This window comes from Larus michahellis, chromosome 5, assembly GCF_964199755.1.
Source record: "Larus michahellis chromosome 5, bLarMic1.1, whole genome shotgun sequence".
Lineage (NCBI taxonomy): Eukaryota > Metazoa > Chordata > Aves > Charadriiformes > Laridae > Larus > Larus michahellis.
In genome coordinates this window covers 47,942,476-47,958,151 of record NC_133900.1, presented here as the reverse complement: position 1 = coordinate 47,958,151, position 15,676 = coordinate 47,942,476, and the positions used below count along the sequence as shown (strand labels likewise).

Here is a 15,676-nt window from a genome sequence, read left to right as displayed (position 1 = left end):
GGAGTTGTGATGCAGATATTTTATTTACTCTTTTTGCTTATTAAATAACTTCTTACTGCAGCAGAAATGGCATTACTAAATAATTGCCTAAAATACAGTCTGAATCACTTTTTTTTTTTTTTTTTTTATGAAAAGGAAGACCTATCTTCTTCATCTTGTTAGAAATAACAGTTCAGCACCTATGACTTCCACGTTGTCTTCTTCACTCTTTACTTTGTCCTCCACAATGGTCACATGTGGACCAGAGCAATGAGGCCATTTGGTCTCTTAGTCCCATTGTTATCTGTACCCATTTATGCTTTAGGCCACTAAAGTCTCCTGTGACAACACAGTGGTTTTGCATGTGACATAAGCACTTTGGGGTTCTAAACCTTTATTGAGGGGGATTTAGTTTATAGCTTTGACACCTTAATTTAGGTTTCTTTGTGTGTTGTGTCAAAGCTCATCTAGTCAGTGCAGGTTATGGACACCGGAGAGCAGTTCAGTTACCAGACATAGGTGTCCACTTTAGGGTGAGCCACAGAGCTCCCCACAGATAGCTGACTGTAATTCATTTGGGTATTTCTCATGAGTTGAGTTGACAAGATGACCGAATTAGTGCAGAGACTACGGAAGAGGAGAACTGAGAATGGAAGGAATCTACAGGGCTAATGCCGTGCTAGGTCCCCAGTCCCACTCGTAGCTACAGCCTGCTCAGACATCCCTGCCTTCGGAGTAGCTTGTTGGATGCCAGAAAATAGTATGAGGGAAAAGCCTTCAAAACACATGTCAAAATAACACTGATTTCCATTCCAGTTTCATCATGTGCCCTGTGATTTTTCATGTATTTACTTAAAGCTCCATCTTCTAGACCTGCAAGGTGACTTTTCTCTTTATTTGATGCTATGCCCTTTGTGATAGCACAGAAGGACTTGCAAATCTAAACCCTAAAAAGCAAACCAAAACCAAACAAAAAACCCCAAATAAACAACCAGACAAATATATTAATACCTGCTTTCCCAAAAGATCTCAAACTGCTAGTTAGACTAATCTTGTGTTTATGGAAGCTGCTCCAATTATATAGGGCATCAGATTGGTTGTGCTAGTGAATAAGTAGATTTTTAAAACAGATACAGAAGAAAAATAGTACCACCTGCCACAAATAAGGTTGGTTATACCTTGTTAAACCTTGGTGCCGTCTTCAGTAGAAAGATAAGGTCATTAATCTGTAGACCAGATCTGTTGGTTTGCTGTTGGCTGCAGACAGCTGTTTGGCAAAGGCCAACTGTGCAAACCGTGTGCGCTCCTTCTGCGCTACGTATGTGTTCCGATTATTTTGAGGCTTAATGTATCAAGGACTTAACAATGTGTCCTATAACTCACCAGCATATTAAAGTTTACTTGTAAATAGCACTTAAATAGCTTCCAAGTCATCAAAATAATTTGGGGTGTGTTTCTAGTAATCATTGCAGTGTTTTCTGAAATTAAGTGACCTATATATATTAAAGTGCAGTAGTATTGAAGCTGCTGTATATTTTGGCATTTAGAACTGCCGTTTTTTACTAGCAATTCTGATGCTGATAAACGTTGTAGAAGGGTTTAATAGTTGAGCCCTAATCTGCCAGATGGATTTTCTTCTTTCGTCGTGAGAATGCATCGTATCAAAGTGCCGATGAAGTTTTCCAGCCATTTAAAGATGAAAGTGTACTTGTTTGAAGAGCTTTAAGGATACCTGGAGTGGAGAGAATACCCTCTCTGCTATGAAAAGGAGTTTAGGCTACAGAGAAGTGCCACCAGACGGGGTGTTTGGGTTCAGATTGGTGTGTCAGGGTGGGAATACCCTGTGGTATAAAGAGCGCTGAAGGCTTATCAACTAATGATTAACGCATGTGTTGAGGCCAACTGAGGGGAGATTACTTACAACCATGTTCCTCATTTATTGTATTTAAATAATCTAATAAATAATTAAGAATTACTTAATTAAGCTATTTATGAAATAGAATATTGTCCATAAAATGTAAATGTAATTTCTCCCTGTATTGCAATATTTGTGCTGCATAAGCATAAGCTTTTGTAACTTGTGTGGGCTAATGAAAGCTGCATTTGGTAGAACCTGACCCAAATGAGGAGTCGTGTTCAGATTTCCCTGGGATGAAAAAGTCTCCAGGGGTATTAGATGTTTCTAAATTGCTCTCTTTCCTTCCAACCTGGTTTCACATCTGAGTTTTCTGGTTTCCTCTTTTTCTGTTGGAACAATTGAACTGTTCTCAAACTGGACTAATCACTGGCCTTAGAAAAATGGAAATCTAAGAGCTGCTGGTTCAGGTACAGCTACTGGATGTGCTGCGTCACCTGTACGTGATATTTGCAGGACCGCATACAAACCGCACTGGGACATTACAAGCCCAAGAGCATTTCTGTCCCCTTTACCTTCTTTTCAGAGAGATGAGTGAGGAGCGTTGTTTGAGATGGGAGGTGTAGAGAGAAGGCTTGAATGAACGCTGGATTTCAGGGATGAAGGAGGCTCTTGGTAGACTATTATTTTTGGAGGAGAGAGAAACAGAAGGAGAAGGTAAAGCAAGTACTGCAGCAAAGGTTTATTTTTAAAGCCATTTGGAAATGGGTGGATATTTGTAGCTGGCAGAGAGATCACTGAGGCTGTTCAGGAGAAAGCAGGGCAGAGCACAGTGTTTGACTAGGACTCTGCCAACCATAGACTTTCACTCCAAATCATTTTCCAACACGGCTCTTGTTCCACGCAGCTGTTTCTTTCCGCTGCTTCCATATTTACACACTTGCTTTCCAAGAGAAGGTATGGAAAAAAATTTTTTTTAAGCTACTGACGTGAAGACAGGCCTTTTAAACTTATTTCAGGATGCTTCAGGCTGAATAAACCCAGCAGATAGATCTTGACTGCTCTCTTCCCCCGGGGTTTTCCAGCAGGTGATGGACTGCAGCCCAGCAAGCAGGCGCTGCCTTTTATTCCTCCCCCAGTGCTGCCAAAGGGAGGGAGGGTAGTGCAAGGGGGAAAATATATTTCCTTAGTGACTGTATAGCTTTTGTGGGTATTTGCTGCCTCCTTGTGACGGTACAAAGATGTATGGTGCTGTTCCTCTGAAATACAGGCTACTGTGGTGCTGAAGGAGTTTTTATTAGTCTTTAATTGTTAGTTCCTCGCTGTGCTTTTCTTCAGAAAGTCTTGGCTGTGGTGCCAGAAGTGAGTCAGGAAAGAGAAACCTGTGAAAGACTCTGGCATGAACCATCTTGTGCAATGTTGCATTTTGGAAAGGGGATTTTAATATAAGGATAAAGGTGATCCTCTGGGTTCTCCTCTCTAGCTTTCTTCTCCAAGGGAGTAAATGAATATGTAAGGAGATGCCGTGTTCAAATCAAACAAAAATAAGAAGTCCATACCTGACACTTGCAACTCACTGAGGTCACATTTTTCCTAAAAAGTAGCCATCCTCATAGGTCAGCATGTTTTGATGTGTATCTTCAGTTTGGTGTGTAACGTTCCTGGTGCTGTCTGAATGATGCTTGTGAATGGAGCGCACGTGTCTTTTAAGGGTCACCTACAGAAAGGTGGAAATTTCATTCACCTCGCTGGTTGTGCACAGCACAAAGCAGCAGCATCTTTATGCTTGACCTCTCAAGAAACTCCTCCTGAAGGTAAATCTCTCTGAAATGGGTCTTTATAACGCAGAGGTGCTAGAGATTGATGCAGCATCTGGCCTTTTTCTTCTGCCCTTAGAACTTCCACCTCCTTTCCCCAGAAAAAAAGGGATATTGAGGAGGTAGACTCAGATAAGCCATGGCAGTGGCTGTTGCCCATAAGCTGCATCTAAAATGCTTTATCCAGAGATGAAACCTCTCACTGGAGCCATGACGTGAATGGGATCATCTGGCAGGGGTTTGTGCTTTGGCAGCCTGTCCTGAGGACTCCTGCAGATGTTTTGAATATTGTTGTTTTCATGGTCAAATTAAGTGTGGAGCCAGGAACACTTTCCCCCGCTGCCTTGAAGATTTTGTTTTATTTCCACCCTCCATTTGTACATTGATGTTAAAATGTTACTGAAAACAAAGCAGACCAAAGATTTAGCTCATGGTCTCAGCTGTGCTGGCTTTGTCTGGATACATTTTGGATTTTTGCTCTTCAGGGAGCACTGTCCTCTTTGGACCTCGGAGATGAAGCAAATGTTGCACCTTAGGAAAACTTTAGGTTTCTTTGAGGAAAAGGGAGCTCGAAAGAAGAAAAAAGCATACCCAAGCCACTGAGAAAGTGTGATGGCGTTCATGCCGTGGGGAGCTAACAGGAGTCCCAAGACAACTGTGGGCACTCAAAAATGTTGCTAGTCCATCATTCACTTGTGCCTGTTCAGGTGTGGCAAAAGTGAAAATCCATGTAGTCCAAACATGACCGTGTTCAGGAGAGAAGTACTGTTTCCAGGTGGTATGGACAGTTGGGTATAGCACTTAATATACTGACAGGGAGCTTCGGGAAAGAGAGGGAAAGCTGAAGGTATGAAATCCTCAGTCATCAATAATGCATGTTAGCTTCTTTACCAAAATAGCAATTAAAGATTTAATGTATATGTTTTACTAGTTAATGGGGGCACATTGTTTTTTACTGCAAAAGTCAGTAATAATCCAGTACCTCTCAAAAAGGGAAATAAAATAGCCATTAAAAGTGCTTGTCTAAACTCTGTGTGTGCGCAGAAAAATGGGCAGGCTTTTACAGTGAAATAATGTCAGATTTTAATATTTAGAGAAAATGTGGGGGAAGTAATTTGGAATACATACCTCTTAAAGTGAAAAAGGCCAAACAAATCTCTACATAATCCTGCTTAAATTTATAAAGAAATAGGCACTGTAGGAGTCGTTAAAAGCCATACAGACATTTTAATGCTGAAGTCACACAAGTGCCAATTTTTTAATATCATATACTATATGATAGTAAAACATACTTCTGTGCATATCTAAGCCTGAAAAATATAATCACGTTGGCTGCTGGCCGCTTCTTGAGTGTTTGGTGCCTGATCATACATAGTTTTCATAATACATAGGCTATGGATAGTGATGTGTAATCAGGAACAGGCCCTCCTCCTTCTGTCTCAGAGAATAGTTCCTGCTGTCTATCCTTTTTTTAATGATAAATGTTTCCACGCCTTTGCATTACTCTCTACTAAAGAATTTGCTGTTGTAAAGCAGGACTCCCAGTTGCTGAAGTGGGGCTTGAAGGACAAAACGTGCGGTCCCTTGCAGCTCACATAAGGCAAACAGCATGGCGTTTATGAAGAGAGGGGAGAATAGGGAATGGGTGCGATGAGATGCCATCCATCATCATAAGCTGCGTTTTTTTGGTCAGCAGTGCAACCATGACTTCATCTCCAAGTAGAAGCTGTCATCATTATCATCATCGGGGTCACGTACATTTGTATGAGTAGGGGGGGAGAGCACAGTGCAAACCACAGCGTTGTCTGGAAATGGGAGGTTTGGGGTTCTGCAAAAAGGATTGATTTTTGAAAGCAGAGCTGAGTTTATATTCAAAGGCAGGGAGTATTGAGCAGTGGTGGTCTTTCTGCCACCACAGCCTTTCCTGCATGGCTGTGGGTCTCCACTGGGAGGCCCAGAACGGCAAGAACCGAGCCGTGCCCAGAGGCAGGGAGATGGGCACACCAGTTCCCCCATTCAGCAGAAATCCCCACTCAAACACACAGAGCACAGCAGTTGGTATAAATAGTGCGCTTTAGGAAATAACTCATCTATTGTGGCTAATTTTCCTTTAAGCACACTTTAAACACACACTAGAGCATGGGGAAGGAGGTTTGAAGGTACTTTCTCTTACCCATCAGTGCAGTACTTGAGAGGCATTTACTGGGGTTCAGCTATACAAAAGGAAAAAATTCAATGTTAGAAAGCTTATGTGCCTTGAAGTTGCTCATTAAGTATTCAGAGTGATAAGATCATAACTGTCAATAAAGTTGGCTTTTATTATTATAACTGCTTTTTATTATATCTGCTTCTTTGCATTTTCCCTAGAAGTTGATAAATCTGTTCATCCTTTTCTCCTCTTTAGGTTTAAGAAAAGCAATGTAGATTTGGGGAAATCAAGAAATGCCTATAGTTCTGCAATAGCCAGTTAAAAAGAATCCAACTACTGTACACTTTATCTTATTTTTTGTAATTTGGAAAAGAAAAAATAATCCATTTTCTCTGCTTCTTTCAAGGCTTTTCTTTTTTGGTTCATCCTCTCACTTTTAAGTATCTCCAAATGTAGTCAATACTGGCCTTTCCAATTCGATTAAATCTTTTTGCCTTACTGTTCTGATTTCCCGGTCAAAATTGGTGCGTGTCGTATAAGGAGGTCAAATAGGTAACTTTGGAACAACAGTTTTCTCTGAAAATAGACGTACATCATTCCTCACCAGGTGTCGTGAGCACTGAACTGTGCAAAATACTTTGCACTGCTGTATTATCTTTCATCAAAGTACCCCTAAGTATTATATGAACTTTTAGTCTAGTTTTTTTGATTTGCTAGAGTTTTTCAGCTGCCGTTATGTTATGAACAAGGACAATAAGATACTTTTATTTTTTTTCCTTTACAGTTGTTTCCTGTCTTTGCTCCTGGTGGCAGCTGTGGTTTGGAAGATTAAACAAAGTTGCTGGGCATCGCGACGAAGAGAGGTTAAAATGACAAAATTGAATTCTATCTCTTAAATGACTTTTTTATAGTTGTTCCCATTTGTATTTATTCACATATGCATAGCATTAACCTTCAGTTAAGGATAAGCTCCACTAATCTATAAATGCTTCTGTTTGGGGATTTATAATAGTGTACTTTCGACTACAGTTTCAGTGACAAATGGTGCTATTTTAGTATCCTGATGCTGCAGTTTCCGTGAAGCACAAAAAAATAGGGGTGAATGTCCTATGTTGCCAGAACTCGGGTTCTAGACAGCATAGGTACAAAAACCCCGCAAATTAGGATGTTCTTTACATCTGTTTTGAAAGAGGAAGTTTCTGCACTGAAGCTCTGAACCACATTACCTCCCACTTTAATCTGTTAAAAAAAAAGGCTAATCCCCATTTTCAAAACAAAAGCTTATCTGAATGGTTTGGGGTTGTTCTGGCTTTTTTTTTCCTGGAACATAGTAACATAAGAGAAAGGTGAGAGAAGCCACCCACTATTTGAAAGCTGTAGTGTACTACTTAAAAAAGGAACTTTTAGTGCTAGAGCTTTCTCTTCTTCACCTAGACATGGACCATACTAGCTTCCCAACTTATTCTTGTTTGCAGCATATAAAAAAATTGTGCTGTAAACCCCTCCAAATACCATTCCTCCTTGTTTATCCCTGATGCCTGTGTTTACTTTTTTTTTCCACCACCCTTTTTTCCCGCTTCTCAAATGAAGCTATAATGTCACGTTACACCCTAAGCACGCAGGGTAGCTGAGGTAGGATCGCCAACATGTTCTCACTCAATAGCATAAAGAATGTGTACTTATTTCTAATTTTTAAGCATAAATGCAGAAGCGTGTAGTAGAGCTGTGTAGAGGAGCAAGTTCTGTGTGCTGCAGGGCAGACGACTGCAGGTTCCTGGGGTTTTCTTGCTGTGGTAAGCACTAAAACTGTGGAAGGCAGAGCCCTGTCAGAGGTTAGTCCAGGCTGTGCCTGGGATTATTTGTAGGAGCTTTTTCTTGTGCAATCTGTTTACTTGTGTGCAAAATGAGAGAAGCCAGACTTTATTCAAGTGAGTCCCTGTGTGCTTTCTGTATGTAGGTGTCTGTACATTGTCACCCCAGACCAGATATCCTTTCCTAGAGGAGTGAGGTGTGTTTCTCTTCTGCTTTTGGATTTTAGGGTTAAATCTGCCCGTTCCTATAGATTTTCCTCTCAGCTGTCCTGCTGGTATGAAGCTCTTGGCAGCTGTAGGCACCCAGCCATGTAACTGTTCTATTCAAAAGTGTTTTATTCATACGGAGTAGTTGATCAAGAGTATTCTGGGGATTAATTTTTACAGTGATGAAATTCTGTGCTAGTGCCCATTTCTTGCATGTCTTCGAAGCAATCTGTATCTAGTTGTACTTTGCAGTGCAGTAGTGGGAATAGTAGAAATTTATTCAATCTGAGGGTCTCCTTATAATAAAGCGGGATGATGTCTGTTAACTCTTTTCCTCTTCTTCCTCTTTCTGCTTCAGATGTTTTTGCTCTTACTAGTGAACTCAAATGCATAATATAATCAGTGGTTTTCAAACAGATAACCCTTAATCTTTGAAATAATTTAAATCTTTGAGCTTTTCTGTATTCTCCGAAGGTAGGTAAATTTTGACTAGGGTGGCTGGTTTTTTCCTTCTCACTTTCTTGGCAAGAAGGTAAGCTGGAGTCAGCATAACATTCCCTGTTGGCTCCTGAGGTTAAATGTTATCTAGGAATGTATAAGGAATATAGACTGAGAAGTAAATACTGCGCTTTGGAGCTCAGTTAAAATATTTTAGCAGTGGCCTAGACGAAAAATGTCTCTATAAATTACTTTTCAGGCTGATGCATGTTTTAAGGAAAACAGCTGGACTACTAGCAACGTATTGGCGTGTTTTAGTCTTAAATTCAGTTTACATATGTGGCTATTTGACGGGCAGTTCATCAGTGTGTTTGTTTCGTGGCAGATTCCTGTCTTTTGCTGTTATTTGTCTTGCTCCTTCTTTACATCTAGTGACTCTATCTTGCAGTTCATAGATCTCTGCTATTCCATTCCTCTTTTCTTAGAAATACTTGTAGAACTTGAGGAAACTCTTTTAAATCTTCACCGTGCCGTTATTAAATGGCATTACATTAATATATTATAAATATATTATATTTATATTATTATTAATATATTAATAAAGACTGTCTCCAGAAACAAAAGGCTGCCCAAAAATTCTCTTGACTTTCTAGTATTATCTAAGGTGATTTTATAGCTTGCCAGGATTTTTTTATATGGACTCTCAATAAATCCTAGCAAGGCTCTCTTTAAACATTAGTAGTTAAAATAATGATTAATAGCAATTTGCTATACTGGAAGTTTTAAGTGTACACAAGCCTACCCCTCTGTTCTGAGGATGTTTCTGAAGCGTGTGATTTTTAGATTTGCCATTCTTCCTTTCTTTTGGAGGTGGCCATTCTCTTTGGTTTTCTCCATTACCCTTAACAGGAGTCTTGGATCACAGAGTTTGCAGGCTGGACTGGGAAAAACAGATTTCATTTTACCAGTTTTTTTCTCTCTATAAACTGCTGACACAGTTGATGGAGACCACCTCCTCTACCTCCTTCCCCCATATTACGATTTAGAGGCTAGTTGAAAGGAGAGGTGATTAAGCAGCAGTGGCAGGACACCCAATTCAGACAGCATATTGTAAGCTTTAAGTTAATACATGCTGCAGCCCTGGAGGAATATATTTGTCTGGTTTGGGCTATGTTCGTAGAAGTAGTCAAGTTACAGTCGCCTGTCTCCCATGGGTTGTGCTGTGGTTAATTCTGTGCTCGTTCTCTAATCTTAACCAAAAAGTAAGTAAAATATAATGCAATCTGCAGGTAATTCCCAGCTATCAATCACTTCTGCTTCCAATATAAGCATTGCAAGTGCCTAACTTATCACAGTGCAGAGTGAAAAGCAGATAGCTGAAGCTTAATCTGAGATATGTATAGGGCAGGAAAAGGAGTGTGTTGAAAGGTCTAGTAGTCAAAATTATTTAGACAATATTGCTTGGAAAATGTGCTGGGAGAAGTTGCGCGGCTGTGCTTGGTGTATCAGGTTAATGGAACAGAGAAGCATCATTTGCTAAACTAAATTTGCATTACTCCATACTGAGAAAGCAGTGTACCACAAATCCAAAATCTACATCAGGATCTTGTAAAATATATAGGATTCTCCTGACTTCTTTTTTCCCTTTTCTGCAGCTAATCCTCTTTGAGCAGCTGCTTGCACATGTCGGTGCTCATGTTCTTCAGCCTTCTGACTAAAGGGTCTTTTGGGTGTGCAAACATGGCGTATCAAATGTATAGTTGTTGGAAAATGAGTTTGGAGCACTGAGCAAAAGTTCAGGCCTTGCAGAGTATAAAACTTGACCTGAAGTAAAAATGGGAACGATTTGTGTCATATCAGGCATGGAGGAGATGGGATTGTAAATTGTGTGTTTATTCCCTCTCCAGTGAGCAGCAAGTTTAAGTATCTTCAGACATCTTAAAGAGGGAAAATGGAAATAAAAAGGAGGCTTTTATAGGAGGCTTAGGATGAGGTGAATGACATTAGGAAACAGGGATAGGAAACCTTTCTATCTTGTCTCTAGAAAATGACACGTTAAATGTATCAAGCTGGTAATAGAGAATAATGCACAAAATACGAGAGTGGCATTAGAAATTTAATATGCCCATCTGCTGTCATGAATTTTCTGTCCTATTGTTTCATTTTAGCATCCAGATCCTATTCTCTTCACCCTCAGTCTGCTGCTTCTCCTCCACTTTGAGCAAGAAATAGCTCCTCTTAACATTTCCAGCAAATGGAGCGTGGATAGTGATTTGGCCGACCCAGAATAACTGTCTGCGTGAGGGTCAGCTGGATCACTCTCCATGCCCCGTTGGGATGTGTTGGGAGCATCAGCACCAAGTACATACGGAGATAACTAAATTTGCGTGTCTAGAGCCCAGTTAAACCCTTAACATACATAAAATTGTCTACATTTCACCTCCTTTCTTGCCAAGACTGTCCAGGACTGAACTCTGTGTGCACTGCCCAATTTACTCAGGGTGGGTTTTGTGTGTTGATTTACTGCGGGGATTATCCTTTTCCTTCCTGACCTCGTTGCTGAAACCTCTTTCCCCTCCCAAGTGTATTCAGAATGTAGCAGTGCTGCTTTTTTCACTGGCACCTTCCACTGTAACATCCGTGAGCACTGAATACCGTTTAGGCAGGTGGATTTCTGTATTCACTTTTACAGCAAAGACTGTCCAAGGGATGTGTGCCGTGTGTTATTTATTGCCCTGCCTTCATTTTCTTCCCCTTCCCGCTCTCGCCTGTTAGTATTTCATTTATCTCTTATATCTTCTCTCTTAGACTGTGATTTAGGGTATCCTTTGTCAAAGAAAGGGATTCAGGACTGGAGTGTTTTCAAACTGTAACTGTAGATCAGAATCTTCATTGCTGTGTAGAGTCTCCGGTGGTGTCTTGGAAGGATCTGGTATTGGCCTTATACAAGAATAGTAAAAGGTCAGGCTGCAAATGTTGCTAAATTTGGGCAGTCACGGGTCCTTTGGAGGGCTTGTAAGAAATTTTGCTGCTGTATTCTCCAAGCTCCCAGCAGTCGTTTGGCATGTGGACCTTCTTGTTTGATAGCACCATCCGTGCTATTCAGTCTCTGTCGGCTGAGAAGAAAATATTAACTTGTAGTTGGTTTAGTTTTTAGAGGAAACACAAATTGAAGGAGTGAGAAATCATGGCAAGCAGGTAACTTCTACGGAGGTCTAGATAACGTGGTCAACACGTAACCAAAACGTGGTCAGTTGTCTCGTCAGGGTGAAATGTAAACCTGTGTATGTATTTTTTTAAACAGTTAGGTAGGTTTACTTCCCAGAATGCCTGTTCCCTGGAAAATAGACTGAAATGTTGGTGGCCGTGGTGAATTAACTGTACATGAACTCCCAGTTCCTATGTTTATAAGTGGAGTGATGAAATAAGAGCATAGTGTTAGTATTGTGTTTAACCGGTTATTGGAATACTGTGTCCACTCTGATCTCCGCAATGTCTTGGGTGTTGCAGATGGCACAGAGCAATGCTGCAAGATGAATTTGTTATCTGGAAGATAAGCGAGAGACTAAAGCATCACAAATTACTCATTTTATCCAAGGAAGAACATACTGAGATTTGATGCTGTGAGTCTGTCTGTGAAAAGGAATCATAGAAGATTCATGATGAGATGAGGGTCTTCTAAACAATCAGCCAAAGGCATAACACCCAGTGTCTGCATCTGGGGGTAAAAAAAGTCAAAAGCTGTTTTGCTTTTCTCCTCTTTTTAATGGTGAGAGTAGCAATGCCAAAAATTTTATTTATTTTTTTTTAGAAATATGGCTCTCGGATCAGAATTTGAATGCTTTTGGAAGGATCTTTTCTAGGTCAATCTGAGTCACATCCTTGTGGAAATCACATGGTGCGGTTCGGTGGCTCGTACTATGCAGGAGGTCAGATCAAATAACTGTAACTTTTTCCGCTACCCCTAAATTTAAAATCTATGAATGGGAACCACCTCATAGTGCCTGTAGGCTTTTTCCAAAATACAAATGCTGTGTGCTCTCTGCAGTGATCTATGTGGCTTTGGTCACCAACTGAAGGAAATTATAGCAGAAATGAGATGCCCTGAAGAGGAAAAACATCCCAAAATATTAATGTTGACAAGAGATTCCAGATCGGGGGAAACTGATGGTCTGCTTTTGTTTAAACATGCTACTGTCACTTCTGTGCCTAATTGAGCTCGTCGCTGGTTGAACTTGCAGATGGCCAGTTACAGCTGACCATTTGTAGCTTTAATATGTCCATGTAGGACACCATCATACCAGGTGTTGGTATCCAACCGAGCTCTTCTCGTGTAGTCTTTAGTGGTGTTTCCACTGGAGAATTTAATTGGTTTTAGAATATCCCAAAAAAGAAATGTTGGCCAGTATTTGCAATGATGAAGCTAGACTATCGAGTCAGTCTTGTTTAAAAAAAACAAACCCACAACTGCAGGTATATTGAAGCTGTTGTCATTTCAGACTCCCGGCTCTCTCTCTGATGATAGGAATCAGTGGTACAGGTATCTAATTTAGTTATTTGGAAAAATCAGGGAGAGAAGCAGTATTGTGTAATTATGCTAGAAGAGCTCTAGTCAATCAAAGGTGCACTCTGCTATTGTGTAATTATCTGGTATTGGTATATATTTTAGTCTGCATGGACTATATACTTCTGGTCTTTTAAAAAGAAATGATATCTTATTCTTCTTATTAAAGGTCAGGTTTTCTGTGCCCTCCTACGGGGCATGATTATGATGAATAACTTATCTTAATCAGCCCTGAATTAAATATCTTCTGTCATTTCAGCATGAGGCAACTTCCCAGCAGCTTTGCTTTCTGGTTTGTTATAGTTTTGAAGTGTGGAAATGCCTGTTGAGAAGCATTTGAACATTAATTCTCTCCTCCTCTCTCTTTCAACATAGCCTGCAAAGTCAGTTACAAAACTAATTAGCTAACATGAATATGTGCACTGCTCTAGGGGCTTAAAAACTTAATTTTCAGTGATGATGGAAGTGTCAGAGAAAATTGTTTGTTTGTTGACTTACGTGGTAGTTAATGTAATTGTAGCTAAATGCTTTAAATCACTTATTTCTGAGACAATGTGGCTCATGTTCGTGGAATATTTATATCTTATATGTTTGCTTCTTTGCTGATGCTCCTTTTTATTTTGGAGTAGGTAATTCCATTGACTTCTCCCCTTTCCCCCAAGGTCAACAAGTAACTATAAGGTAAAGCAAAGGTTCCCACACCAAGATATATATGTTACGTCAAAGTAACGCATAGTGCTGTCTGAGCACGCGTCATTGCTGGCCATGTAGACATGCAGCTCCATCTAGCTGCTGTTGCCACCACCTCTGGGAAGGACACCTTTTCCAAAGGCCCTTGGGAACCCCAGGAGGTTGGTGTCCCCTTCCCATGCTGGCTGGCAGCAACCTGCGAGTTGCAGTTTTGGCAGATGTCATTACGGGAGAGCTCTGGGACGAGTACCCAAGACAAGGTTTTCTAAGTTAGTCGTACAGGGGTGCCTGGAAATAGGTGGTTGATAGTTTATGTGCATAAGCAAATATGTGTCTGTGCACAAATGGGACGAGCCGCCTTCTGAATTCACGTGAAGCTCTTACAGCAATTCAAGATGTGCAGGAATAAGCTCCAAATGCCTGTCTACCAGTGCAGCCACTCTACCCAGTATGTTTTAGAAGGACAGGAGTGCTCTTCATCCTCTGACCTCAACAAAATCACTGTGACTTCAGTTAGCAAGTGATCAAGTTGGAGCTAATAAGACTTGCTGGGGGAATTTTCTTACCCTTTGCAGCAAGACCTTTAGATATTTGATTAGATTGTGTGGTTTATATGTTGTGCGGAGCCTTGGGGGGAACACGTAAGAGGACTGACACGCTTTAATAACTTTGCAGAACTGATGCTGTTTAAAAGACTGGTCAGGCAGAAGACGACAACTTTGTTCTGTTTCCTTATCACCTTCTGTTTAGCCTTGGTCCGAAGGGGGTGACTGGGGTTTCTGAATCCACATTGGAGAATAGCATCTTTACACTCTGCGTGGTAGAACTGCAAACTTCAGCTCCATACAGGAAAATTCCAAATATTCTATTCTGTCCCCAAATCTTTTTTTTTTTTTTTCCTAAATGTCTTAAGAAGAGTACGAATCAGTTTGTTCCCTTATCTTCTTTATCTTTCTTCTCTTTCTGTGACGCTGGAACTACTACTTTCTTTAGACTCGCTGCTGTTTGTGAGGTCTCTGGGGTTTGGCCCATCGGACCAGTTAATCTTTGCAATACAGGCAGGGTAGTGGTTCAAAACACACAACTGATTTCAGTGTATTTTGTTTTTTAAAGTTGGTGGACGGCATGGAGAACACAGCACAGCTGCTGATTTTCCTTGTTTGTAACAGAGTGGAGCTTGATTTTTTTTGTGGTGGTACAGAAACATGGCAGTAGAGACCCGGTTCAGAAGCAGGAGCCTTATTGTAGCCTCAGCTTTAGAGCACCATCCCAAAGTCATTGCAGACTCAAAGGTTGTAATATGAATCCTCAAAGGATGACCTTTAATTGTACTTTTCTCATCAAAGTAAAGGAACATGTAGCTTGTTCTGTTGAAGTATCTTCAGTAAAAGTTCCTCTAAAACCAAAATGTTATCTCCTGAGGATAAAACAACAAGCTATAGGTCCAGAAGGATCTGAATTTCAGAAATACTTTGAGGGATTAGGTTTACAGATTTCCTAGAAAAAAAAAACAACAACTGTTGATAAGACTATTGCTCTTTTCTGGCTCCCCTTTTTAAAGTTCACCTTGTTCAACCGTAGACTGGTGTAATGGTACCAGACATTCCTGCTGATACCCTCCCTGAATACGTCCAGTCTGCTGGAAATAACTTTGCTCCCTTTCCTGCTTGCTTCTCTTTTACTCTACCTTAAAATGAAAGCTCATCCGTGCCTGTTGTTCACTTAGCATAGCCATGTTTTTTTTCCTCGAGTTTCTACTTTTTTCCTTTTCGTCTCTGTTGAAAATGGCGATGAAATACTCATGTAAAAACTTGAGTTTATTACAAGTTCCAGATAGCTCTTTTTGCTTAGCTTTTTTTTTAAAGCCATTCTTTATAAGGAGCAAATAAGATCCAAAACGTGTGGCTTTCTTCTGGCAAAACTGACATCCTTTCATGGCTGAAAATATCAGAGTCCCGTCCCAAAAGGTACTGTAGCCCTGTGCTCATAAAAGAGACTCTGCAGGGGGCAATTGCTGAGATGGATGGTAGCAGGATGGTTATACAGAGACCGGTGACTGCTTTATTATCGTGAATAAAATGTTCAGGCTTTTCTTGTCAGAAAACACAGCATAGGTTATATTAGTCAATTAACCTGGTAACCCGAATAGCTGTTTTTCTTCCGTGT

The 15,676-nt window shown here is 40.5% G+C and overlaps 1 protein-coding gene across 1 annotated transcript in view; it reads left to right on the top strand.

The window, feature by feature from the left end:
- ATRN (attractin) overlaps nucleotides 1-15,676 on the top strand; it is a 165,127-nt gene that overhangs the window by 129,144 nt on the left and 20,307 nt on the right. The window contains exon 26 of the mRNA XM_074587197.1: nucleotides 6,585-6,663. Within this exon, the coding sequence (XP_074443298.1) occupies nucleotides 6,585-6,663 (79 nt within the window). The remainder of the gene's footprint in view (nucleotides 1-6,584; nucleotides 6,664-15,676) is intronic.